The sequence below is a fragment of the Heterobasidion irregulare genome (genome assembly GCF_000320585.1).
Source record: "Heterobasidion irregulare TC 32-1 unplaced genomic scaffold scaffold_11, whole genome shotgun sequence".
NCBI classification, from domain to species: Eukaryota; Fungi; Basidiomycota; class Agaricomycetes; order Russulales; family Bondarzewiaceae; genus Heterobasidion; species Heterobasidion irregulare.
The window spans coordinates 282,450-306,470 of NW_009258207.1; the positions used below are offsets into that span (position 1 = coordinate 282,450).

General features: G+C 55.3%; 9 protein-coding genes across 9 annotated transcripts; 6 read left to right on the forward strand and 3 right to left on the reverse strand.

Annotated features, from left to right (window-relative positions):
* Window positions 1–649: 649 nt before the first annotated feature.
* HETIRDRAFT_441964 (uncharacterized protein) lies at window positions 650–2,595 on the reverse strand. The gene is made up of 5 exons (XM_009553004.1): window positions 2,401–2,595; window positions 2,183–2,338; window positions 1,896–2,122; window positions 1,338–1,797; window positions 650–1,276 (listed from the first exon to the last, which is right to left on the reverse strand). Exons 1-5 carry the CDS (start codon window positions 2,580–2,582, stop codon window positions 727–729), a joined length of 1,575 nt encoding a protein of 524 aa, XP_009551299.1. The 5' UTR covers window positions 2,583–2,595; the 3' UTR covers window positions 650–726.
* A 1,073-nt stretch (window positions 2,596–3,668) lies between these two features.
* On the reverse strand, window positions 3,669–5,785 carry HETIRDRAFT_52983 (H+/Ca2+ exchanger Vxc1-like protein; the record flags this gene model as incomplete). Its single annotated transcript, XM_009552866.1, has 12 exons — window positions 3,669–3,770; window positions 3,841–3,956; window positions 4,006–4,235; window positions 4,291–4,340; window positions 4,393–4,585; window positions 4,639–4,791; window positions 4,856–4,979; window positions 5,040–5,068; window positions 5,124–5,168; window positions 5,218–5,329; window positions 5,386–5,469; window positions 5,518–5,785. The coding sequence occupies 12 exons, from the start codon at window positions 5,783–5,785 to the stop codon at window positions 3,669–3,671; spliced, it is 1,506 nt and encodes a 501-aa protein (XP_009551161.1).
* Window positions 5,786–6,428: 643 nt separating this feature from the next.
* On the forward strand, window positions 6,429–7,470 carry HETIRDRAFT_389387 (uncharacterized protein; the record flags this gene model as incomplete). Its single annotated transcript, XM_009553005.1, has 5 exons — window positions 6,429–6,797; window positions 6,862–6,986; window positions 7,060–7,073; window positions 7,130–7,275; window positions 7,331–7,470. Coding segments are annotated over exons 1-5 (747 nt in total), but the record flags the coding sequence as incomplete, so codon positions are not given.
* A 322-nt stretch (window positions 7,471–7,792) lies between these two features.
* On the reverse strand, window positions 7,793–8,553 carry HETIRDRAFT_421859 (uncharacterized protein; the record flags this gene model as incomplete). Its single annotated transcript, XM_009553006.1, has 3 exons — window positions 7,793–7,869; window positions 7,958–8,368; window positions 8,418–8,553. 3 exons carry the CDS (start codon window positions 8,551–8,553, stop codon window positions 7,793–7,795), a joined length of 624 nt encoding a protein of 207 aa, XP_009551301.1.
* An 807-nt stretch (window positions 8,554–9,360) lies between these two features.
* HETIRDRAFT_421860 (uncharacterized protein) lies at window positions 9,361–9,642 on the forward strand (the record flags this gene model as incomplete). Its single annotated transcript, XM_009553007.1, has 2 exons — window positions 9,361–9,438; window positions 9,496–9,642. 2 exons carry the CDS (start codon window positions 9,361–9,363, stop codon window positions 9,640–9,642), a joined length of 225 nt encoding a protein of 74 aa, XP_009551302.1.
* A 636-nt stretch (window positions 9,643–10,278) lies between these two features.
* HETIRDRAFT_480496 (uncharacterized protein) lies at window positions 10,279–11,340 on the forward strand. Its single transcript, XM_009553008.1, has 5 exons — window positions 10,279–10,419; window positions 10,467–10,708; window positions 10,767–10,936; window positions 10,996–11,157; window positions 11,215–11,340. The coding sequence occupies exons 1-4, from the start codon at window positions 10,396–10,398 to the stop codon at window positions 11,007–11,009; spliced, it is 450 nt and encodes a 149-aa protein (XP_009551303.1). The 5' UTR covers window positions 10,279–10,395; the 3' UTR covers window positions 11,010–11,157; window positions 11,215–11,340.
* Window positions 11,006–11,311, forward strand: HETIRDRAFT_328334 (uncharacterized protein; the record flags this gene model as incomplete). The annotated part of the gene is made up of 2 exons (XM_009553009.1): window positions 11,006–11,157; window positions 11,215–11,311. 2 exons carry the CDS (start codon window positions 11,006–11,008, stop codon window positions 11,309–11,311), a joined length of 249 nt encoding a protein of 82 aa, XP_009551304.1.
* Window positions 11,341–14,235: 2,895 nt separating the features above from the next.
* On the forward strand, window positions 14,236–15,069 carry HETIRDRAFT_480497 (uncharacterized protein; the record flags this gene model as incomplete). Its single annotated transcript, XM_009553010.1, has 1 exon — window positions 14,236–15,069. The coding sequence occupies exon 1, from the start codon at window positions 14,308–14,310 to the stop codon at window positions 15,067–15,069; it is 762 nt and encodes a 253-aa protein (XP_009551305.1). The 5' UTR covers window positions 14,236–14,307.
* A 5,094-nt stretch (window positions 15,070–20,163) lies between these two features.
* SULTR1 (sulfate transporter) lies at window positions 20,164–23,621 on the forward strand. The gene is made up of 17 exons (XM_009552848.1): window positions 20,164–20,207; window positions 20,285–20,396; window positions 20,473–20,587; window positions 20,660–20,832; window positions 20,894–21,031; window positions 21,117–21,174; window positions 21,236–21,282; window positions 21,350–21,437; window positions 21,497–21,529; window positions 21,588–21,688; window positions 21,766–21,942; window positions 22,009–22,158; window positions 22,217–22,519; window positions 22,593–22,655; window positions 22,712–22,825; window positions 22,877–23,311; window positions 23,385–23,621. Exons 1-17 carry the CDS (start codon window positions 20,190–20,192, stop codon window positions 23,435–23,437), a joined length of 2,178 nt encoding a protein of 725 aa, XP_009551143.1. The 5' UTR covers window positions 20,164–20,189; the 3' UTR covers window positions 23,438–23,621.
* Window positions 23,622–24,021: the final 400 nt, after the last annotated feature.

The window sequence follows — 24,021 nt, forward strand, 5'->3', positions numbered from 1 at the left end:
GCTGCGCATGCCCACGCCCTGCTCCTCCGTCTTGCATGATCTGCTGACTCTCCTCCAGCCGCCGTGTCCCCTCTTGGTAATGCAAAATCTCAAAGCAAAAGGCGGTAATCTAAACCAACTAAATGAGGCTCGTGTCTACAATATTATAGGGGATCTGTGAGGTTCGGTATAGCTCTCGAGATCTCAGACATGAATGCATGAACAGGGAAGTACGACTCCTTCAGATTGTTAGATATGGATGACAACGCCGACAAATAGCTCAAAAAGCGCGTTCAGCTCTCGATTATCTGTATATAATTGACTTTTTAGAATTTTTGGTGTCGGGCAAATGGCACAGTGGTAGCGCGCACGCTTCGCAAAAAATGGTAGCATAACCATTAATTACGTAATTGCGTGAGGTCTGGAGTTCAATCCTCCATTTGTCCACTTTTTGCGGACTCTACAAGACTATCTTTTGCTCCCTTCTTGTGTAGATTCCCCTGATCGTGCGCTATCAATTATTTCACGATATATAGAGGAGTATTTGTGACGAGAGAAGGAAAGAGGCCGCCGAAAGTTCGACCCGTCAGAACGCACGTGTGCTGGGCCGGGCACTCGGTGCAGTCCCGGACGACATCCTTTGAGGGTTGAAGAATAGTGCCTCCAGCAATGAATGGGGGACGCGACAATGACGTTCAGTTCGGTATATGTACATTACACTCATACATTCGATGATTTCCTTATCGCTCACTGGAAGAACCCACTCCGGTCCCATATGCCCAGTTCCTTACCTTCATTCGCCCAACCCATCCGCTCCTGTACCAAGCCCGCGACGCGCACAAAGAGAGTTCCATCAAGTGCTTCCGCTCCATCCAGCCCTGAAGCGTAGTAGCCTGCCTCGCGATCGCCGTATCTTTGCGCAAAGTACGCAAGGGCACGCTGCAGCTTGCACAGGTGCTCGTTCGGGTGGACCAGCGTGTCCTGCAGGATTCTCATCCACGGGTTCGGTCCGGAAAGCACGACTTCACCAGGCCAGGCGGCGGGAGGGCGCTCGGTGGTGGGAACCGTGGTCTTGCGCTCGGGAGGGACGGGGGCGCTCAAGTGGGAGGTGGTCGAGATATAAAAGGAGGCTATCGGAAGGGAAGGACGGCCCCGCGCGATGTACCAGACTGTGGACGTCGCGAGGAAGCTTCGCAAGAGCAGAAGCCGGTGAGGGAGTGAGAGACGTGGGGATTGTGAAGACGAAGCGGGGAGAACGTAGATTGGTAGGAAAAGGGCAGAGGTCACAAGATGCATGCTAGACATTTGGGCGGTGGTGAGTGAGTGGACGTAGAGTGATGAATATGAAAGTGACGTACAGGAAAAAGTCGGCGTTGATCTCTTTCCCTGCGCCATTTTTTCCACGCCCTGCCCACCCACCGACGCCAAACCACAGTACGTTTCCGATAATGACCTCCTCAAGCATCGACTCAAGCCTCCTCTCAACCTCGGCCTCGCTTTCTGCGCCCTTCAACCAATTATCGTACCATGCCGAGACGAGATCATAGACATGCTTGCCCTTATTTTTGAGTACACGTGAATATGCGGAAGTGATGTCTACGGAGGCCTCTGGGGCAAGCGAAGGATCTTCGACAATCTGACGCCAAAATGCGAACGATGGTCTCAGTGGCGTGGCAGTACTGGCTTGGGGAGGAGAGAGAGAAAGACGCGAAGCTATGTTACTCAAGAGCGAGTCGGTGTCTGCAAGAGATGCGCTGAAGATTGAGTCAGGGAAAATTGGCGTCTGATCGGAAGCATGGATTGCGGATTGAGCAAGTCCTACCAGAGTATTCAGCAATGAGCACCATAGAGTATTCGAGGGGGACTGGCCGTAGGCCAGGCATGATGATGTCTGCCCACTGGTCATCACCTCTCACCTTCAGCAACTTGGCCAAGGACTCCGAACTCCAAACCATAACCCAAATGAATCAAAGGATGCAGGAGACCAGAGTGAAAGCGATCCAACATTGCAGGCTGACTCTGCCCCTCCTTCAGACCGGGGTTATAATTAAACTGAGGCAAGAAGATGAAACGTTCAATCGCTTGAGTGGGGGTGTGCGTGCTGAGATAGCTGGAGAAGAAGGCAAGATATGATGCGTAGAATCTGGACTCAGATGGTTGATTAGTGTAGATCAAGGGTATAGAAATTAACAATTTCATTCACGTGTGGTCACCAAGGTGGTCGACGAAGTTGTCTTCAGTGATAGGTTCCGGTCCTTTGAAGGCTGGGATCTGGTACTGGTGCGTCTTGTTCACAGCTTCAATTAGAGAGGGAGGAGCTCCCAGATCATATATGGCGTATAGATGGTGCGTTAAATGGCTGCGAAGTGATATCAGCACCGTGTCTATTTTTTTTTTCAACTGAGCAACAATGCAACATACTTGTGGAACCCGCGGATATCGAAGTAAACATGCCATTTCTCGTAGTCTTCCCTGACTAGCTCGAGAAGTTTCTTTGAACTCTGGTGAGAGATTCCAGGCAGCGCAATGCTACCCTTAGCAAGAGGTAGCGAGAACAGTTTGTCAAGCGAGTTATTCGTGGCTTGAGACGGTGACGATGCCATGATTGCGATAGTTAAGAACGACCTAGACTATGACAAGGAATGCTCTTGTTTATATAGAACTGAACGTCATGGCCTCCAGAGAAAATGCGCCAAGGGATGACATTCAATAGGGGGTTGACGGCGGGCTGCCGAAGAGGCGACGTCACTTTCCACTCACCTGATCTGGTCTCCCCTGAACAACGTCCGACTCGTCCGACGAACATCACCTGCCCAAGTCCATTCATCGCACTCACCAATCCGAGCACCTTAATACGTTTCCTTGTGTCCAGGCTCGGGCGGACCATGATCCAGTCATGATCCGGGCTTCCCTGTAATGCCTAGATGCAAGAGCTTGGGGCGCTGAATCTACAGCTGGCTAAACAGATGACCGATGGCCCGACGTTGATTGGGAGGTTGAACGTAGTTTGAGGTGAGATCTGATGCGGTTTGCAAATATGAGGTATTCTTGGCGCATTAGACCTCTAAGCATTCTCACAAGAACAGCGGGTGCGGTTCGGGAGAAAATGGCTTCGCTCGTTACCACTATGTTTGTGTCATCCTTGATCAGCTAAGTACGTGACTGTCGTTGGTAGCCGGAGCTCGCATGGTCATCAAAGACAGATGCCGCATGGCGTCGTCACCTACACCATGGTATGACCGAGCAGATGCAAATACCACATGGGCATGCCAAGGGCAAAAGAGATGCTTCCGATCAGTCATGAAGGAGAATATAAGTTGTTCGTTTTAAACATAGAACCCGAAGGCTTACTGAGGAGTTGACGCTCTGAACAAGGTCCGTTATGATGAGTTTACCATCATATGCAGTTGCCTCCGCATACTTCAGTCTCATCGCACGACATGCATTGGCCTTTCTGATCAGTAACGAATTTATTGTCCAACATTAGTGCATTATAACAGTTTCAAAATATATATGCGTGGGAGTGTATGATCTGATGTGAATGTAAAGGCTAGAGAACCTAACGAAAGAACTACTTGATCAGCCATAGGATCCCAGACGAAGCGGGAAGAGGACACAAGTTACCGGATTGCGATTGGCTGAGAAATTGATGGTAACGTACGCGCCATGACAAAAAGTGAGCTTCACCTCTACTCAGCCCCGGCACCGACAGCAAGTGCTTCTTGGACGCTCTCGCAAGCAGACATAATCCCAATCTCCGACTGTCCTGGGTAGAACCACGCTGCAGTAGCCTGAGAATCAATCAACCCAACGTGGACCGGAGTCAGTTCATGAACAGTACAAGGCACATGAGACGCTCACGATCATCAGATATAACGACATCATGATGATGCCTTCGACCCAGTTTGTCTTCGCATCTGCAGTGACATAGTTTACCAGGAAGCACGACCCAATGAGGACCGCCACCTCGAAAAGATCTGGTCCCCCAATTAGCAGCCGATACTCGAAAGTGAACACAACATGTACCGAATAGAATTGTCAGGGGTTTTCCCGTCCACCAGCCGATCAGGACAAACAACGGCATCCAAAATAGGGTGAACTGTATACTGAGGTCGATCGCCTTGGCTTCGGCGATGGATTCTGGTGGTGGTGGCGCCTTGAAGAAGTATTTTAGACTAGAGCGGACGAAGTAGACGATGGCCACCATCGCGTCCGCGGAGAACGAAATGGCGGGCAAAAGGATGAGTCCAAACCATCTGTGGGGGTTCTATCAATCCGACGAACGTCATGAGATGATAAGCGTATACCCACTCATCCTGTATATGCCCTTTTTCTCTGACTGGTTCGATACTTTCGACAAGCTATTGATCATGAGAGAGACGATCGATATCGAAGCTCAAGCAATCGACATACAAATTCAGCGGTGACAGCCATGACCGCAACCGTGATGATGAGCAAGAGAGTGCACGTCCAAGGGTTGACTTCTGGTTCTGCCTTCGCAAGTTCTTGGGATCTCTCGATGGCTTCCTTCGGTGCATCAGCAGGGAGACGGAGAGCATTGTCATCACCAGGAGGATCGTGCAAATAGAAGCGAGAGCAAATATATCTGTATCCTTTCACTTAAAAAAATGGTTGTGATTAGGTTTTTGATGAGCTCACACGACAAGGAGAATAACAGCGAAGCCTCGACTGATGCGCATGAATTCGTTACGGATATGGTCGTTGATGAGCTGTGATTCTGACCCCTCTGCGCCGGAGGCGCTACGATCAAGTGCTGCAAAAAACGAGGCAGGGATCACTAGTGCAAGTACTCTATGAAAGTTGCCGGCGATGAATGGTGAATAATCGTCGAACAACACAGTTGATGGTGCCATACCCGAGCGTTAGGAGCGTGTGATTCAATTGGGTCCGCTGTGGATGTAGCTCTTGTTCTAAGATCCGCACCCCTCCAGTCAGAAAGGCGGTGCCTGGGATAAGAAGTAAGTGTAATAGAATGACGCCTAGAAATTTTGTGGTCAAGTCAGATGAGGATCCCGAAGCGATGACGAGCTAAACCGCACCGGCAATAGTGGATTGCAAGAGCTTGAGTCTACATTTTTGAACGTCAGAAAGGGAAGCGCGTTTCATTCTCATGACAGACTTACTCGCATTTCAATAGCAGAATGATTGCTAGAGTAGCTTCAACTGCGCTGCCTCAGCCGTCAAACGACGCATTGAATATATCAACCACCAACTCACTTGCTCAGTGTGATGATGACAAGGTCACCAAGATCCTCGCCGCAGTACATGGCCAACTGTTCACCACCCCAGTCAAAGATCTTTACGAGAGGCATGATCCCGAGAAAGGCGACTTTATGAAAAGTGCAATTGAGGTTTATGCTACATCACGAAGAGGGAGCGACTGACACACGAAGGCAGCCACATGGCCCCATGAGGTATGAAAACGAGCCACCCACGCAAATGGAATGAATATTATGAATACATTGAGCCCTACGATAGCACAGTCAGCGCGGGTAGATATGAAAAGAGCCTGCGTACATGAGGACGTAACAATAGCATATAGACTCTGTCGCCAACCAACCCTTCTGCGATCTTTTCCTCTGAACTGCGCCCAGAACCGTTGTCTGGTGTCGTTGTTGCGCGGTCTGGCAGGAGTTTGGGGACGCCAGTTGTCGTTGCTAACGGCTGGATCAACGGGGTGTCCGTCAACGTGAGACGTCAGCGCCTGTCGTTCTGAGTTCTGAGACTGACGATGGAGGCCCAGCTCTGTGTCCAGCGAAAGCGACCTCCTATCTGAATCAACCATGAAAACCTCCGACTTGTGTCACTGGAATTTGGGTCTTGCGCCCGAGAAATGGGAGGAAAGAGAAGAAGATGATATGTTCAGGGTGCAATCAAGCGCATCATCGAAAGGCTCACCTTTATAGAAGAATCATGGTCGGCAACAGCCTCGCGTGAAGGGTCATGATGTCCAAACGCGGGGCGGCAGAGACAGCCTGAAGCTATTCACAGAAGCCTTCGCAAGTCTGCCATTGATCGGGGTAATTTGAGGCAACTTCCTTGGCCCTGTTAGTGCATTGGACGTGATGCCTCAGGGTTGGGTAGTGCACCTCGCTGTGCACTGACGCCGTCATGTTAGACGCCTGGGCGTCACTTATGCTGTGAGTTGATGATCAGAGATACCGGCGGTGCCAAGCGGCCCAGAAGTGTGCGCCTTGAGCGGCCTGGCGGTGAATGAGCTGTTGTGCTGCCTCAATCCGAGCATATCTGAGAGGATGGCGCTGACAAGGCGAAGCACGTCGCGCGACGACTTCAAAAGGCGCGCAGTCAGGTGAGGGGATCGCGTGATTACTAATCATGCTTCGACTCCGCGACTCTTGCCCATCGGTTCGGAGCTCGCAAGCGCTCGCCGCTCGCAAGCGCTCGCCGCTCGCAAGCCTTCGCGAGTCGTCCCATCCAATTTGATCAAAAAGCGACCCTAGTACTTCAGACTGTCATGACGCGGCCCATCAAGGAGACGTTCGACGCGCAGGGGTTCGTTATCATACCCAACCTCGTTCCCTCCGATCTGCGTGTTGAGCTCGAACAAGCCTCGGAGAATGTCATTTCCAAGACTCGATCGGGAGCCTGGCAGCACAGACGCGTTGTTGGGAAGCAGTTCCCACCTTACGGGAATGACGGTGTCGATTCGTGGGGAGTGCAGCATGTCATGCACCCTGATCTCGGAGAACCGGCGTTTGCGAACTGGTATTCATCGCACAAATTGAGGGAAGCAGTAAAGGAACTGTTGGGTTGTTCAGACGACGACCTCCAGATGGGTATGCGCGGATTGTATGGATATCCAGATCAAAGTGCTGATCAGGGCCGACACCCGATTATCAGAGTTGTTCAATCTACTCATCAACCCCGAATCTCACGAGTTCGCCTTGCGATGGCATCGAGATGATGTCAAAGCAACAGCTTCTGAAGAGGAAGAGCGCGAAGCTCTCGCTGTTTGGCATCATGGAGTGAGTTCGATCCTATATGAGACGATGAAGCACGAATCTAAGTAGCTTGCGACTTGCCTCACGTCTCGTTGAGATCCAATGGAATACGTGCGTGTATCACATGTGTGTTTAATGATCGAGCCGTTCTTCACGCAGCTTCCAAGGGCGCTCTATGAGGACTCATGTCTTTTCGTTGTCCCAGAATCGCACAAGTCTCCGAGAACAAATGAGCAGAGATCTCAGTCTAGCACACCAGATCCACCTGTCGATCCTTTGACAATGCCCAACGCAATCCGGGTCACGTTGCAGCGTGCGTGTGTTCAAGTGCAGGCATTCATGTGTTGTTTTCTTACGTGACTTTCAAGCCGGAGAGACCGTTTTCTATAATAACAATATTCTTCACTGCGCAACATACAACTCCCAGGCCAAACGAGCCACATTGCATGCATCGATGGGTGACACGCGTGGTGGTGCCGCCCGTGCACGCAATATACTCCAGCATGGCCTCACGTGGATGAAAGAGGAATCTTTCAAGAATACGTTGGATAAAGACGGGCGGGCGATGTTGGAGAGGCTTCTGACAATGCAAGAACGCGTGGGTGACGACGTCGGCTACTCTCAGGATTGATGCAGCCAAAGGTAGAAATGGATAGAGATGAACATGGACTGGATACAAATTCAATAAAATGGTGCACTGAAACTGTGCAAACAACGACAGCGATACGAGAAGCCACGACAAACAATACAACAGAGAATAATAGGGCAACACCTACCAAGCCCAGAGGGAGTCCAAGGGGACGGAGAGAAGTACAATCAAGAAAGGCAACTTATGCTGGCGCCTCGGCCTGCACGCCTGTAACTGTGATGGGCTCGATGACCGCTGCGGCGGGAGCACCATTGGCACCTGAAGAGAGAAGGAAGGAGTCAAAGAAGATGGAAATGGGTCCTATTAGTTAACTGATCATCAACTCCCGCGAGTGATGCCTACGGACCCGGCAGGTCAACTTCAGCCTCTGCATCCGCGTCCTCCTCACCCGTCGCATCTGCGTCCTGCCTCTCGGGTGAGCTCGCGCTCGCATCACCCTGATCCCCGTTCTCCTCCTCCCCCTTATCGATCGCCTTTTTTGTTGACTTCGGTGCGGCGCGTCGCGCACGTTTGCCTGGCAGGGCGACGCTATCAAAGGTCTTTTTGGCCCCGCGTTTGGGTGCGGGCTCTTTGGGGGCAGCGATGGCCCTCCTCTTAGGCCTCCCCTCTGGCACGTCGGCATCGCCAGATCGCGTCCTCTTGCTGGACCGTGTAGGCGCTGGCCGTTCGGCTGCAGCTTGAGTCTTCGTCCTTTCCCTTGGCTTCTCTTTTTCCTTTTCTTTCTCTTCGGTCTCAAGCTCTGCAAGAGCAGCATCAACTAGGGAGGCGATAAGTATGAGAGATGAAGAGATAGGTTGAGTACTCACGACCGCGTTTTTCAACCTTGTTCAGAAAGCCAATCATATCGTCCCTCTTGCGCTTGCCAGGGGTTGCGCCCAAGTCGCGGCACACCAAACGCAGCGTATCAGCTTTGAGCTGGTCCCATGGTATTCCTCCTGCCATGCGAGATAGACTGTGCGAGAAGCGTCTTTTAAACTTAGGTGGGATGGGGGATTAGGAAGTCAACACAACACCCACGCTAAACGCGATTGGTCTGGGGAATCACGTGAGCGTCCTCTTACAGCACATGATGGAGAACACGTCAAGTCCGCGCTCTGTTGGTCGATGTCCTCGCTAAGCCTGTAGTCTCATACCAAGACCACTCATGTATTTTGGCTGCACACGGTAATTCTGAACCTCAGAATGTATCATGTGGGGAATGAACACTTATGGCCATACTGGCTTTCTGGCCTGACACCCTGATAGCGCTCATGAGACGATTACAGCTGTTTGCAAATCGATAGTCCTCCCGAATCCAAACGCACAGCGCTGCGGATGGTTGTATATATCGATTTTTGCACAGCCATTGGAGTCTAGACAAGGCTAGTCACCTCGGACCTTATGCACTCCTACCATGGCTGTCGGTGGGACTCAACGGCACGTATCCTTGATTCCTCTCCACAGAAAGAGCTTGTGGTTTATAATGGCTATATGACTGCTGTATGAACAAACATGAGCACCAACTAGGTCTCTGACACTACAGGCTTTCATGTTCAGACTGTGCAGGTCATTTTCACGACGCTTTGTCAGGCCTATGAGCAGTACTCAATATCTGTGAATGTCTCAGTCCATTTTTTGCATCACTTGAGCAACATAAGAGCCCTACACAACTGTGGGGGATATCTAGACATGTGAGTAGTGTAAAAAACATAGAGCCTGATTAAGGCAAGTTCTAGGCATGTCACAATATCAGCATCAACTCGCGGACACATGTTCCAGTTCGAGAGGACTATCGTTTTGCAAACAGCTGTAACACGAGCACCGCACAAGTTGTTACTACCTCAGAGGGTAAGCATTTCTCCTCTTGTCATGTTTTATGTTGATACTATGTTGCCGACACGCCAGTCATCAACTCTGAGTTGTCCTGGTCATCAATTTCCCCAGGGCGCTCCTTGCAAGGGGCTGTACTTCTCAGTGCAGTGTCTGTTCGCTTCTCCGTTGATAGTTGAAGAAGAGTTGCATCCGGTCCCCCTCCTTCACAGAATACAGTAGTTTGAGGCCTATGGCGGCTTGAATTCGAGGCATAGGTGAAGGTACTAGGACCAACGGATCCAAGCTTGGCCCTTCGCCCTCTGTGGGTTGATGCTGTGTAGGTGATGCCGGGAAGGCTGTGATCTTCAGAGACAACGAGTCCTACCTGGCAAAGGAAAGCATTAGTCCGAATTATTTATATGAAGAGAAGTTAGGACCAAAACATAGAATGATTCCCTTTTGGGCATGTTTAGGGCAAAACGCAGGCTTCTCAACATTTCCTAAACAGAGCATGTCGCGTCTGTGGCTACCTCTCGCTCATAAATAATGGACATTTTGAAAGCTCTCAAAATCTACATAAAAAAGTCCACCCACTCCGAAGAGGATCATGAGCAGATATGTAGTGAGTGCGCATCTACCCTGTACTCCTTGTAGTTTATCCGATTCAGGTGAACAACTCACATCAAGTCTCTAGTGTCGCTCAATGTCCCACCAGATGCAGCTCCCCCTTTAGAGGTTCTCACTTATGCGATATACAACATCCTTCGTCCTACATTCCTTCTTGACCAGACTCCAGAGCTGCTCGACCTCATTGCACAAGTCGAGTTAATCCGACAATTGGCCACCGAGAACGCGAAGAAAGCGATGGCGTGGAATCGATGGTACTCCCAACCCAACGAGAAGCTGGACACTATCCTCCTTGACGGCCATGAGGTGAAGACACTATCACAGCTTGTGGATAAAACCGAGATATTTCGAATTCTATACTGTGGGATGATCGATAGATGTGTCCGACTCGTACGTCGCATCAATGTCATTATGGCTTTTATTGACATTCTATGCAGCACATCCTTCACATATGGACGAGTGACCGAGCACATCATCTTCCGCGATTCATGAAACTATACTATCCAGCCTTCCATATCTCTGGATCAGCACATTTACACGCATCATATCAACGTTGTCTTTTCCATGATGGGTTATCAGACGAGGAACAGGCAGAATTCTACCACAATGGTTTAAAATGTATTCATTTTCTCTGCGAAGCGGGTCAATGGGAGGAGAATATCCGCAGTCAGCATGCAACGTGAGCCACACGAATTTCATGGATGTTTCCACCGAACTAAATACATTAACGCTTGCAGGGTGACTGTAGAAGACTACGAGACAGCAGAATTTCTGGGCTTCAGGGAAAGCCTCACCGAGGGTTACGAGGCTGATAAGACTATTGAGATGATCGGAGGGTACTTGCGTAAAGTAGAGCAATATATTGGCGACCTACGCAGGATATTTCCCGACGATACAGATGACCCCGGTAAGCGAGCATCACCGCGCCGATAACCATAGCAAGCTTAGGGGATGCAATCCCTCCAGATATCGCACCATGAGCATTTCCTTCCATACTCTTTCACCGGAGGTACAAAAACGAGTACGGTTTGATGAAGAAGATTCAAGGGCTCTGCCCTGTCACTCATCCATCTCATCCTTGCGATTTCCCCAGGCCTCCTTTCAGGGTTGCGTCACCTATATTTATGGGTTCGTGCGACCGTGGCATATGTTCTTCCTGTGTAGACTAGCGCTCATCTTTTCTAGAATTGGATCACGAGCGCGCAATGATTTGCGCGTGTATACTTTGAACAGTTGTTGTATGTTAGTGAGTTGTCGAATATATGTCCGGTCCTGGTTGTGATCCGCCGAGGACAGGAGATATATGCGAGGAATGATGCCCGTTTATAGTGCATATTTTCCAGCGCAGAGTACGTCCACTTTTTTCTCTGGATAATTTGCTCGTTTCAACAAAGATGGATTGCAGAACGTCAAAACCGGGGAAGGTCTGTGTCACATGACTGCGACGTGTTGTTTGGCCATTATTTGTGAGCGAGCCAAACACCCCCGCGTGATTACGTCGCCGTTTGATGAGTACCGTTGCTTGAGCGCTTTGATATGCCCTCGACGCGGCCAAGGGCACAAGGAAACCCTCGCTCTCCAGCCAAACCTACATCTCCATTCATCGCTGCATCATCCACCCCCACTTTTCTGCCACCATCTCATTATGCAGCGGCCGCAGGAATATCATACCAAACAGTCCGCGATCATGCTCCGTCGCAGGACTCGTACTACAGCAGAGCACAATCATCTCGCTCCTCCGTGGCAACTTCCGGCGGATCCACATATATCCCCATAACGATGCCTTCGCCCCCGCCGGAACTCATTTCCTTCTCTCCAGATCATGGACAGTCCAAGCGATCCTTTCTGAAGAGGCGGCCGAGTAGGACAGATAACACGATGAGTCGGAACTCGTCCAACCGCCAGAGTCAGCTTGGGGACCTCCCGATGGTAGAAGCACAGCTGCTCCCATCGCTACGTGACACTATCGACAAAATGACAAATACGTCGAAGACTACAGGCGATCCAGGTTCTCCCAATAGTCTCCCTCCCCACAGAGACTCACCCACAAATCGACTCAGCTTCATCCATGCATCATCTCCTTCACCCTCCAGGCCTCTTTGCAACTCACTGCGTCGACCTGGTGTCACCCCAAAGTCCACCCCAATCCCTCCGATGCCCACGACCCCCAAACCCGCTTCTGGTCTGAATGCCGGGCGGTCTCCTCGCATTCCTGTAGCGACCTCAAAAGTCAAGCCGAAGCCGATTTTAAAGTCCGTCTTCTCGGGATCATCTTCCACGACCATGGCTGGATCCAGCAAGGTTCCAGAACCCCCTTCTCCTTTAAAACTATCACAACCAAAACCGTCCAGGCTAGTGAAAAGTGTATTAGGGAAGAAGCAAGCTCGAGGGACGCCAGAGACATCGTCGGTTAGTACAACACACAAGGTGCGTTTCTGGACTTTCGACTGCATTATATAGTCTTACTTTGACGCGCCTCAGACATCAGGCTCTATCGCATCTTTCCCTTTTCGTGATCATGGGCGTTCTCGCACCGATCCCGGTAGCACTTCTAAAATTCCTTCACGGAGTCCTCATCTCTCCCGCACTCCGCAGGCTATTAGCTCATATTCCTCCAGTCATGCTCATCCAATGCCGGCGAATTCTAGCCAAAGGAATGTCAGGCACCTCGGGGCTTCCAGCGGAGAATCTGGGCCAGAGTTGGAGCTTCGAAGCGAACGTGGAAGAGCATTGGTCGTCACAAATGCAGATGTCATAGCCTCAAGCTCCGAGTCAAGCTCTGAAACAGATGGTGATCAGGTAGCAGACGATATTCCTCCAGACATCCAGCCGGCATGGATGAGGCCCATCGAACCCGCGACAAGAAGCGCTTATAATATGTCTCGTCCTAGAGCGTCTCAATTACCTGATGGAATCGGGCTGGGTTTGGGCGTTCCAGAGTCTCATATACGCGAATCTTATGATGCTCGCCGTGGAAACAGGCGATCGAGCACCAATTGCTCGCGAGGAGAGGATGAGACGAGCGTATATCTCGACGAAGAGGCATGGGAGACGGTGGATGTGTCTATGAATTCTGCCCCATATTCTGGCGCCAAAAACAAGTTTCCCCGAGAACGTACTGGGGCTTATGCAGATCGTTCTTCTAGCAATGCACTGCCAAACCCTTGGGAAGCGGGCGACGGCATGTTAGAGGACAGTGAACGCAGGCGCCACGACGCGCTCATGGGAATCGTGAACGAACTCGAAATTGGCCTTTCCACAAACAACGGAAAGCGCGACTCCGAGGACTCGTTTGAGAGCGAGTATATGGGGCAAGAGGGATTGGCTATCAGCGGATCGACGGATTTACAATCTCAGCCCATCTCGAGTGGTGAGAGCTTTGGCGCCCACCACGGGAGGCAGCGATCAATCGCTCGTCCCTCACCACAGGCCAGGCAGCGGTCGTATGTTCACTCTCCGAACGTGCATGTCGTCGATGCTAAGAGTCCCAGCACTCACTATGGTACACCCCGCTGGAGCCACTATCCAAATAGCCAAGGCAACGCGCTTGATACACTGGCGACAACAAATCATGAAGACTCAGGGCAGGATGACGAGATCTCTGCTTCCGAGTACGCATCAGAGGATGGCGAGGATGACGGTTTCCACTTCGAAGAGGTCACTCCGACAATCTCGGGTTCTTTGCGCCAGTCGCGGCCTTTTTCTGCTGCTAGTCGAAGTCGTACATCTACGGAATCGCCTAGTCGTCTGGTTCAACCATCCAGGGCGAATAGCCACGCACTCTCTCCACTGACTACCTCGTTACATCCTTCTCGACGTTCCGTCATCAACAGCAGAGCAGCCACTGCGAGTAAGAGCCTAGCCAATGACCGCCATCAACGCGACTCCGTCTCCACACTCAAGAGACAGTCTCGACACAATGATGACGGTTCATATATCCCTTCAGACGCTTCTATTTATTCGACTGGAGAACGATTCATCTCCGAGACGTACAGTCACCATCAAAGCATGAACTTTGTCGAGGCTCGCGAACGAGAAGCATTTGGATTGCCTCCATCGGTCTCGAATGACAGTGACATACTTTCACACGCTCAGAGCGCATCTTCGCTCGATATTCGTAGATGTCAAGACGAAGGCGATGAATTCAGCTCAGGCGCGGAAGCCATTTTCAAGAAACTGAGCTATGAGACCGATCCACACTTCCTGAAGGAGACGCCAGGCTTCCGGGGCGACGGCGAAGGTCATGTTCAAGGCACACACGATTACGAAGATGAACCAATGTCTGGAGAAGACAGCATCGTCAACGTCCACCCATCGCAAACGCAGACGACGTTGTCGAGAAGCTCTAGTGCAAACTCAATATACGAAGATTGCATTCCTACTCGATCGTGGCAGCAGCAGCAGCAGCAGGACCCACACATTCTGGACCGAAATCCTGAAAGTCGTACTTGGCGTTCGACACTCCCTTCATCGGCACATCGCTCGCTGCTTGAGCGTTATGGTGAGATGGAAATGGAGCGTCAAGAAATCATTTGGGAGATCTGCGAGTCCGAAGAGGCCTTTGTCAAGCGATTGCGCGTCGTCGTCGAACTCTTTATTCGCCCCCTCCGATTACAAAATAGCAGATCATGGATATCCGGCGTCCCTCCAGATATTGCGCGATTGTTTGATTGGCTCGAAGACATCGTCAATTTGCACTCCCAGCTCTTCTCCGCATTGCGCGTGGCCAGAGCGGGTCAGTATCCTCTCGTCATGCGCATCGCGGAAGTGCTGCGGGGCTTCGTGCCCCGCCTCGAGGTGCATCAGCCCTACCTCGTCAGAATCGATGAAGTTGTGGCGATGATCAAGATGATGACTGGGGAGAACGGAGATGACTTTGGAGAGTTTATACGCATCCAGGAGGAACGTGCGTGTCAAGGGTGGAGTTTAGAGACAGTCTTGCTTGAGCCAGTGAGTCGGTTGTCGCAGTACCCCATGCGTTTCAAGGTACGCGACATCGAGCTCCCTTCCTTCGTATTAGAGGACAGCGTTCATCATTGACATGGCAGCGCCTTTGGGATGCGACTCCGCAAACACACCTAGACCATATCTCGACCTTCTCTCTGCTGCATTCGAGTGAAACTATGATCAGAGTCATGCGGGAGGTAAGAATACGGGAGGAAGAATACGACCTTGTGAAGGATATCATGAACAGGATCGAAGGGCTTCCATCCTCCGTCCAATTGGCTAGTCGTGAGCGGAGGTTGCTAGCCCGCGGCCGGCTCTTGCGAATTTCTGGTAACGGTGGGACCAGAGGTGCTAACCCTGTCTATCCCTCTTTTGCTGGCACGCCAGCATCGACGAGAGACAGATCTGTTCAACGGCAAAGCAGACTCCTCAACGCGCTCCAAGGGTGGAAGGCCTCACCTAGTGCCCGTTCGGACTCTCTGCGATCTATGACATCCTCGAACTTCTCTGCTGATTCTGGGCTGACGGTCGCTTCCTCGACTCCACCGATTACCCCCATGAGCCTTGGGCACGACGTTGCATCTATCTCTAGATCAGGTAAGTGGAGCGGGAGCAGCCCCGATACTTCTCGCCGATACGATCTATCCACGGGCTCGGCTTCTCCCTGGAACGACCCCGCTAAGCATTCTCCCATACATGTCTTTGTGTTCACGGACCTTGTCGTACTTGCTTCGCCGACCCAAAGTGCTTCGCGAGCTCGAGCGGCGAATAGAACATTGAGCCTGACTGCTGACAACGGGGGTGAGAGGGAAACTTGGAGGCTTTTGAAGGATATTGGCATCTGCAGGATCTTGGGCATCACTAGGGAAGAGCTGAACATCGCCCTGGACTTGCTGCCGATGGACACTGAAGATCTGGAGACGGGAGTCGTACCCGACAGCGTTCCCGTTGCTTCTGTCACCCTGACCATCCCTCCGTCGTCGTCCTCCGGAAAGGTCTTCGATTCTGCGTCCCTGGAGGACATCGCGGCGAAGTGGCTGTCCGCGTTCCAGCAGTGCTTTCAGTACACGCTGCGCTCGCTGTCGTTCCCGTCGCACTCTGGGAAGTATCTGGCGCAAGGGCCGAACGTCGACCTCGACGTCGATTCGCGGCAGTCGGTCATGGCGATCTTGGCCTCGGGCCTCCCCCTTCCCAAGAGTCCGTCCATACAGATCGAGGAGACGATGCTGGGGATAGCGGGGAGCATCGAGCAGCAGGAGCGCGAGGAGCGCGGGTGGTGGTCGTTGCGGTTCCAACAGGTGCTGAAAGAGATGCGGAGGAACGAGCTCTCCTTCGCCGGAGCCCCTGGGAGCCTCGCGTCTAGGTCGACGCCCCGCGCTGGACCCTCGAGATCGCCGTCGAGTGTCTCTCGGCCGCGACGGCTCAAGCTGCCGTCCATGGCGTCCTTGGAGTCCGTCGCGATGAGCACCCCGGTCGCGCCGAATCGCAGCCGTCTTAGATAGTTTTCGATTTGTTTGCGAGGCTTTCTACGCCGTCGATGGCGATGTGGTGGTGGTGGTGGTGTTGTCGCTCGGTTGAACATGATTTTAGCTCTGCACGCTGAGATAGAACATCGTGCTAACTGGGGAACGGCGGAATTGACGTCTATCTACGTCTGAGTAGTATCGCTCGTCAATCGCCGCTTCAGATCGTTGATTTTGCCGATGGATACTTGTGATTACGGTGGTACCTGGGTCGCAGTGAATTTGACCGGCCTCGTATCGCGCGCGCGCGCGCGACTTATCTCTCCGCGCCGATAAGTAAGTTAGTTCGAGCGTTGTTCAGTCGAGAGGCTCGAGCGAGGGCTTGTTTGGAAATTTGCGGCGATGAGTCCGTCCGCACCTGGCGGCCGCGATTGCAACGGCGGTTTGCTCTCCCAGTGTTTTTTTTTTTTTTTCTGGCTGCTGAGTGGCTGTCGTCGCGATCGGAGGCGCCCTCGACCTGGGAGCGGCCGTTCAGGGACGGGGCGATTCAGGGACGGGCTCTAGCACCGACTCAATACAGTGGCTCTCAATAGTAGCTCTCAACAAGCGAAACCAGCGGAGCCCCGCGGATTGGGCCGCAAAGCGGGCCCGAACGGGGGCAGAGAGGGCGCGAAAGGGCGGGGCGCGCAAATAGTTTTTTAATGGTTTCCTGGATGGAGCGGGGGGCGAGCGTCGGGCGTGCTCTCGCGAGGGTTTATTGGTTTATCTTGTTGACTTACTTATCGGCCGCTCCATGTTTCTGGCCGTCCGCGCTGCGTCGATAACGCCGCGTCCTTGCCTCGCTTGCGTTTGCTTTCTCCGCTCATAGGAGCAGCTATCGCATACGCCGCGTCTCTGCGTCTGTATCTGGGCTTCGACCTTGACCTTGACCTCGACCTTGATCTTGACTTCCTTGTCTCTCGCGTCTGCGCAGCGGAGAACGACCAGAGTCTACGCCAGACTTCGCTGGAGGACGGTATGCAGAGCCAGAGTAGCGTGCAGGGAGAAGAGGCTGGAGAGCGCGAGAGGCCACAGGGGCTGGAGGCGGGCTTCGCGACGCCGCGCGATATCGCCACCGCGCGCCAGATGACGCCGGCTTTGCGTGCGCACGCCAACGCCAACGGCCTCGGGGTGCCTGGCACGGTGAGGAGCTATGTGGCGAGCTACAGCGGCTCGTTCGTGAGTCGTGCAGGGTGAGTCTCTCCCTCCGCTCCCTAATTTCGCTTTCTCTTGCTTTCCCCAATCATATCCCGCGCCCCGCGCCTCGTGCGTCGTTCTCGTTCTCGTTCTCATTCTGGCCTCCGTTCCCTGTGGGTTGCGCTCCACCGCCTGCTTCGCTTCGTTTCCATTCTCGTTGATCCTGCTGGATCCGACCACTATACGCCCTGTGACTTGCTCTCCCCCGTCTATGCCCTTCTTTTTTCTCCTTTACGTCCGTCGCGAGCTGGGCGCTGACCGGCCACCGCCCCTCTTTTCCCGCTCCGCGCCCCGTGACCGCCCTGCGCCGTGCTCCGCGCTCCCACCTGCACGTCTTCGCCCCTCGCCCCGCGTTCTCGACCGCGAACCGACGTCCCCTCCTGGCGCGTCGACATCGCCCCGCGGTCTCGCCCCATCACGCGTGCTCCCCGCGTACATGCATGTATGCGTGTATGCGTGCGACACCCACCCACCCCGATCACGAACCCCCTCGAACAATCCCCGCTCGCGATCGCGCACCCTCGCGCGCGCGCTCGTGCTCATCCGCACGCCATCCGCTCACACACCTCCCCACGTACGCACACGTACACATGCAAATGCACGCCTTCTGCCGCGCCCATATACGCATATAACGCGTCATGACACATGCCATATGGCGCGACCGCGACGTCCGCCGCCAACAGCCTCCTCCAGCCCCGCACCCTCGCCTCGCCCCCCGTCCCCGCCCCTGCTGCCCACCCCACCACCACCACCACCACCACCACCACCACCACCAATCCTCCCGCCGCCACGACGACGGCGACGACGACGACAAGCTTCGCGATACACACCGCCACGACCGCATTCTCCGCCGCCGCCGCCGCCGCCGCCGCCTCCTTCTCTACCCCCACGCACGCGCACGCGCACGCGCACACAACCGCGCTGCTCACCCCCGCCTTCGGCGCCCCGCAGAGCGCGTCTCCGCACGCCCCCTCCGCGATCCGCAACAGCACGATGCAGCTCTCCAACCTCGTCCTCGTGCCCCCGCCTCCTCCGCTGCCGCCAGCACCGCACCGCACCTTGGCCCTGGGGAGACGCGACGCCGCCGACGCCGACGCCGACGCCGACGCGTTCATATTTCCACAGCCCCCGCGCTACCTCGGCGCACTCCCGCTCCCGTTCTCGACCGCGAATGCGAATGCGAATGCGACCTCCGCGCGCGCGTCGGTCCCGTTCTCCACGTCGATGGTCACCGCCTCGGGGGCCTCTTCGCTCGCGTCCTCGGTCGGGTCCACGAGCATGACAACAACAACAACAACAACGACGACGACAGCAGCAGCAGCGACGACGACGATGACGACGGCGCGCGAGCCGGGCGGGGCGGGGATGCCGACGCCGACGGGCGAGGTTTCGCCGTCGGGGTTAACGCTGCTCCTCGCGCGCGGGCATCGTGCCGGGTCTGGGATGGGCGTGACCGATGAAGGCGCTGGCGCTGGCGGTGGTGGGAGTGGTGGGGCGCCGCGCTCGGGCTCGGCGACGCCGCATGGGCGCGCGGGCGTGCGTGCGCAGGTGGACGGGCGGGGCGGACGGGCGCCGTCGGGGGAGGGCGCGAGCGTTGGCGGCAGTCGTGGTAGTAGCAGGACGGCGTCGGTGCGTGGAGAGCGGGTGCGTGCGGACGAGGAGATGGGCGTGCGGACGGAGTGGACGGAGCGGACGGAGCGGATGCCGTTGTTGGCGGGTGGGGTCGATGGCGATGGCGATGGTGAGGGTGGGGCGGAGATGGGGGGGCTGGTCCGTGGGTACGGCAGCGGCGCGAACGCGAACGGCAATGAACACGAGCAGGACGGAGCAAAGTGCGCGCCGGCGGCGCGGTGGGGGCTCGGGCGCAGGCTCGGGCTTGGACAGAAGCTCGGGTTCTTCGCGCGCGGCGGGGGTGCGAAGGCGCGGGTGGGGGCGCGGGTGGGGGTGCAGGGCGTGGGGAGGGTGGGGATGGAGGTCGTGCGCGCGCTGCCGGCGGTGTTGCTGGGCTTGTTACTGAATGTGCTGGATGGGGTTTCTTGTGAGTACCCGCGCGCGTTTTTTTGGGGGGGATGGGTTGGTGGAGAGTGTATGCGCGGACGCTCGGGTGGGAGCCTGCTTGCTGTGGCCTGACGGGTCAAGCCCATGCGCGTGCGCTCACCTGCACGGTGACCGCCGGTTAGGCCCGTAGGGATGGCGTCCACTGGGCGCGCACCCCCGCGTCGCCTCCACACGACGGGATTCTTGGCTTTTTTTCCCTCCCCGTCGACCTCGTTGCTGACTTTTTCTTTTCTTTTTTCGTAACACGCAGATGGCATGATCATATTCCCCGCCGCAGGTGTGTTCGCGGGGCTCGGCGCCATGGGCGTGTCCATGTTCTTCGTCTCGTGCGTGAACCGGGCTTTCTCGGCTATGTACGTACCTCCTCGTTGACGCTGATTGTGGGCGGACAGGGCGATCGTGGCGCAGCTCATCTACTCTGCTGGGGCGAGCGGCTTTGCGGGCGCTAATGGGAGCATGATGATCGAGGTGGTGGTGCGTCTGCATTTTCGGTGTCTGCCCTCCCCCCGCGTGCTGGCCGATCTGACGGGCCGAATTGCGTCGGTGTTCAGCCGTTCTTCCATATCCTCGCGACGCACATCGCGGCTGAGATCGGCGAGGACCATCCGCGCGAGATCATCGCGACGACGCTCGTCGCGTTCGCGTTCTCGTCCATTCTCACCGGTGAGCCTCCGCCTTCTTCTTCGCGCTTCCTGGAGGGCGAGGTCGGAATTGTGGCTGATCGTATGCTGGCCTCTAGGTATCACGTTTTTCCTGCTCGGCGCGTTCAAACTAGGCGGCCTCGTCGGCTTCTTCCCGCGGCACATCCTGGTCGGGTGCATCGGCGGCGTGGGCGTGTTCCTCATCATCACCGGGTTTGCCTCTTATTCCATATCCCACAACCCTCTCTGCGGCAGCTGACGGATCGGGTGTGTGATGTGTTGCAGGCTGACGGTGAGCACGCGCATGTCGGACGACGACTTTGCGCTCTCGCTCGAGACATTCCGCTTCCTCGTCCTCGAGGCGGGCAACCTCGTGCTCTGGGCGCCTGCGTTCGTGCTCGCGGTCGTGCTCCGCGTGGTCACGCACCGGTGGGACCATCAACTCATTCTGCCGGCCTGTCAGTGACTTTCGGCTTCCTTCCCTTTCCTGCGCATGCTAACCCTGGGCACTGTCTCCAGACTTCATCGCACTCCCGGCCGTGTTCTACATCGTCGTCGCGGTCGCGGGGCTCGATCTCAATGTGCTCCGGAAGGAGGGGTGGATATTCGACGTCGCGACGACGCAGGAGTCGTGGTACCAGTTTTATACGTATTTCGGTGCGCGGCGCTCTTTTCGTTGTTTAGTTTGGCGTGGCCGTTGACCGGGGGCTGCGTTCCTGTGGGCTCGTTTCGCGCCGTATAGATTTATCTGCGACGAGGTTTGGGCCGCTGTGGTCGACGTTGCCCACGCAACTCGCCTTGTGAGTGTTGTTCGGACGTAGGAGCGGACGCGACCGGTGTTGATCCCCCGTTTGCGTCTAGGCTGTTTTTCAACATCTTGCATCCGCCGCTCAACGTACCTGCGCTCGGTGCGTCCTTGCCTTCCCCTTCTTCCTGCGTTCATCTTGCTGAGCTCACGGATTTGTGAATGATCAGCGGTCTCGCTGAACGAGGACGCCAACACCGATAAGGAGCTCGTCGCGCACGGATGCTCGAACCTCGTCGCCGGTTTCCTGGGCACGGTGTGAGTCGCACAACGCTGATGTCCGTGTTCGTTCGCGTGCTCATCGCGCGCTCCGGCAGTCCCAATTATTTGGTGTATGTCAATACCCTTTTGTGAGTGGTGTTCAGAGCAGGCTCCTTTTTATGTAGAGGTTGTTGAGATGCCGTGTAGGTTCTATCGTGTCGGGGGCACCACTCGCTTGTCGGGCTTCATGCTCGCGGGCGCGACGGCGCTGCTGTTGTTTATCGGGACCGGACCCATCGCATACATCCGTGCGTGTACCTCTCGCGCTTCTCTACATTGCGGTTGCTGATATCGACGCGGGGGTCCCGGACATCTTGCGCTGCAGCCGTGATGGTCGTGGCGGCGCTGATATTCGTGCTCGGGTTCGATCTCGTAAAGGAGGCTCTCTGGGACACGCGCCACCGCGTTAGCACGTCCGAGTACGCGACGATCGTGTGTATCATGGTCGCCATGACCGTGTGGGACTTCGTGATCGGGGTGTTGTTCGGGATCATCGTCAGCTGTGAGCGCGGTCTTTTCGCTCCGAACGCCGCGCAGGGGAACTGACGAGGAGGTCTTGTGCGCGCAGGCCTGTTCTTCGTCGTGCAGAATTCGCAGCGGCGGAGCATACGCACGGTGCATACGGGCGAGACGATCATGTCGACGGTGCGCAGACCGAGCGCGCACCGGGCGTATATCAGGGAGGTGTCGAAGCAGACGACGATCCTTCGCCTGCAAGGTACGATGCTTCTCTATCCGCGCGTCCGTCCGTCCGTAACACTGCCGGCCCGGATCAGGCTTCCTCTTCTTCGGCACGATCACACACGTGGAGGAGACGATCCGCACCCTCGTCGCCGGGCCCGCGTGGGCGCGCAACCCCGTGCAGTTCCTCGTCGTCGACCTCTCGCTCGTCGCGGGCGTCGATATGTCCTCTGCCGAGGCGTTCATGCGCGTGCAGCGCCTGCTCGCGGGGAAGCGCATCGTGCTCGTGTTTTGTGGGCTCGTTGCGGGGAGCGGCGTGTACAAGGCGCTCGAGAGCATCGGGCTGTTTGGGATGGAGGGCGTGGAGCTGTTCGTGGCGCCGAACGATGCGATGGAATGTGCGCCGCTCGCTCTCTTTCCCCCCCCCCCCTCCCGAGTCGTAATGCTCGCTGCTGATGACGGGCGTTTCAGGGACTGAAAATGCGTATCTGAGAGCGTGGCTCTTGGCCAACAGCGCGGAGACGAAGGCAGTCGGTGCGGTCCTTTTGCTCGCCTTTCACGATCCCGGTGGCTGATGCAATCTCTCGCAGCTCTTCCCGGCCGCCAAGGGGGCACGAATCTAGAGCTGCACCAGTCCGTGTCTGGCTCGCCACGGCGCTCCCATCTGCGAGACGCGGGATGGCGCACGATGGCACTCAGTAAGGGTTCGCGTCAGAGCCCTCGTACATCCTCACCCCCACTCACCGCCTTCCCAGCCGCCGGATCGGACTTGGACTTCACGTCGCCCGACGCGACCGAGCCGCTGAACACGCTCGTGCAAGCCTTCTCCTCGTACGGCGCCGTCGACCGCGAGACGTTCCGCCCGCTCATCGTGTACCTCGAGCGCCTGTCCGTCCCGCAGGGCCGCGTGCTGTGGGCGCAGGGCGCCGCGCCAGACGGGCTGTACATCGTCGAGGCGGGCGTGCTGCGCGCGTCGTACCGCTTCGCGGAGCACGTGCCGCCGATCGAGGAGTCGATGGTGCCCGGCACGCTCGCGGGCGAGCTCTCCGCGCTCTCCGGCCTCGCGCGCAACGCGACCGTCGTCGTGGAGCGCGCGGCGGTGCTGTGGAAGCTGAGCGCGGAGAACCTGCGGCGGCTCGACGCGGAGCAGCCGGAGCTCGCGCGGACGTTTACGAAGCTGGTGCTAAAATGTGCGTTGCGGCTTTTTTTTTTTTCTTTTTTGCTTTTTTTGCGTCGGCGTGCTGATGTTGTTCTGTGCTGCAGCCGCGAAAGTGGACTATGATATCTTGCTGTCTGCTCTGGCGACTAGGCAGTGACGGCGTGCGTGTAATCGAATGTGTATAGGGTGCGAGGTGCGGAGATGGGATAGAAGGGATCTACGTTACCTATAGTAGACATCGTGGAGGACGGACAGCCTTATTGATGAGCCCAACTGTATCAACTAACTTCAATGTCGCGAGCAACCACTTGACTGCGTAGCATATGACAGCGGATTCACGTACATACACAACATAAGTTGCGAGGTTGAGGCAGAGAACGACTTCATCGTATCAGTAGCTCTATCCTATTCATGTCAAACCATGGTCCAATCGTTTTGGTGTTGACATTTGAGCTCTACCCAACCTGTTCGAGATCCCGCTATCAGGGCGGGTACAGCCATTGGATCGTTTTCGACTGTGACTGCGCGAGGAACGGCGCGCGGCCGTGGCGTCGTCGTCATCGTCGACATTGATTGGAGGTCCATTCGATCGCACAATATACGCGGTATCTGCTCGAAACGGCGATTCGTAGACTCAATGCTTTACCCAGACCGAGGACGCACGTTGCAGCCGGCGCAGAACGTAGCAGCTCTGGTAGAAGTGGGAGAGTGCACACCCACCCCGCGTGCCCACCGAGATAC

What these genes read in the sequence shown, in the direction of transcription:
- SULTR1 (XM_009552848.1), top strand. An exon ending in CGGACCCATCGCATACATCC is followed by an intron (nt 21,689 to 21,765) that starts GTGCGTGTACCT and finishes CTTGCGCTGCAG; the next exon opens with CCGTGATGGTCGTGGCGGCG. An exon ending in GACGATCCTTCGCCTGCAAG is followed by an intron (nt 22,159 to 22,216) that starts GTACGATGCTTC and finishes GGCCCGGATCAG; the next exon opens with GCTTCCTCTTCTTCGGCACG.
- HETIRDRAFT_480496 (XM_009553008.1), top strand. Translation starts at nt 10,396, where the DNA reads ATGATCGATAGATGTGTCCGACTC. An exon ending in TCGATAGATGTGTCCGACTC is followed by an intron (nt 10,420 to 10,466) that starts GTACGTCGCATC and finishes CATTCTATGCAG; the next exon opens with CACATCCTTCACATATGGAC. An exon ending in ATCCGCAGTCAGCATGCAAC is followed by an intron (nt 10,709 to 10,766) that starts GTGAGCCACACG and finishes TAACGCTTGCAG; the next exon opens with GGTGACTGTAGAAGACTACG.
- HETIRDRAFT_441964 (XM_009553004.1), bottom strand. Translation starts at nt 2,582, where the DNA reads ATGGCATCGTCACCGTCTCAAGCCACGAATAACTCGCTTGACAAACTG. An exon ending in CCTTGGCCAAGTTGCTGAAG is followed by an intron (nt 1,798 to 1,895) that starts GTGAGAGGTGAT and finishes ATACTCTGGTAG; the next exon opens with GACTTGCTCAATCCGCAATC. An exon ending in ATCAACGCCGACTTTTTCCT is followed by an intron (nt 1,277 to 1,337) that starts GTACGTCACTTT and finishes CCAAATGTCTAG; the next exon opens with CATGCATCTTGTGACCTCTG.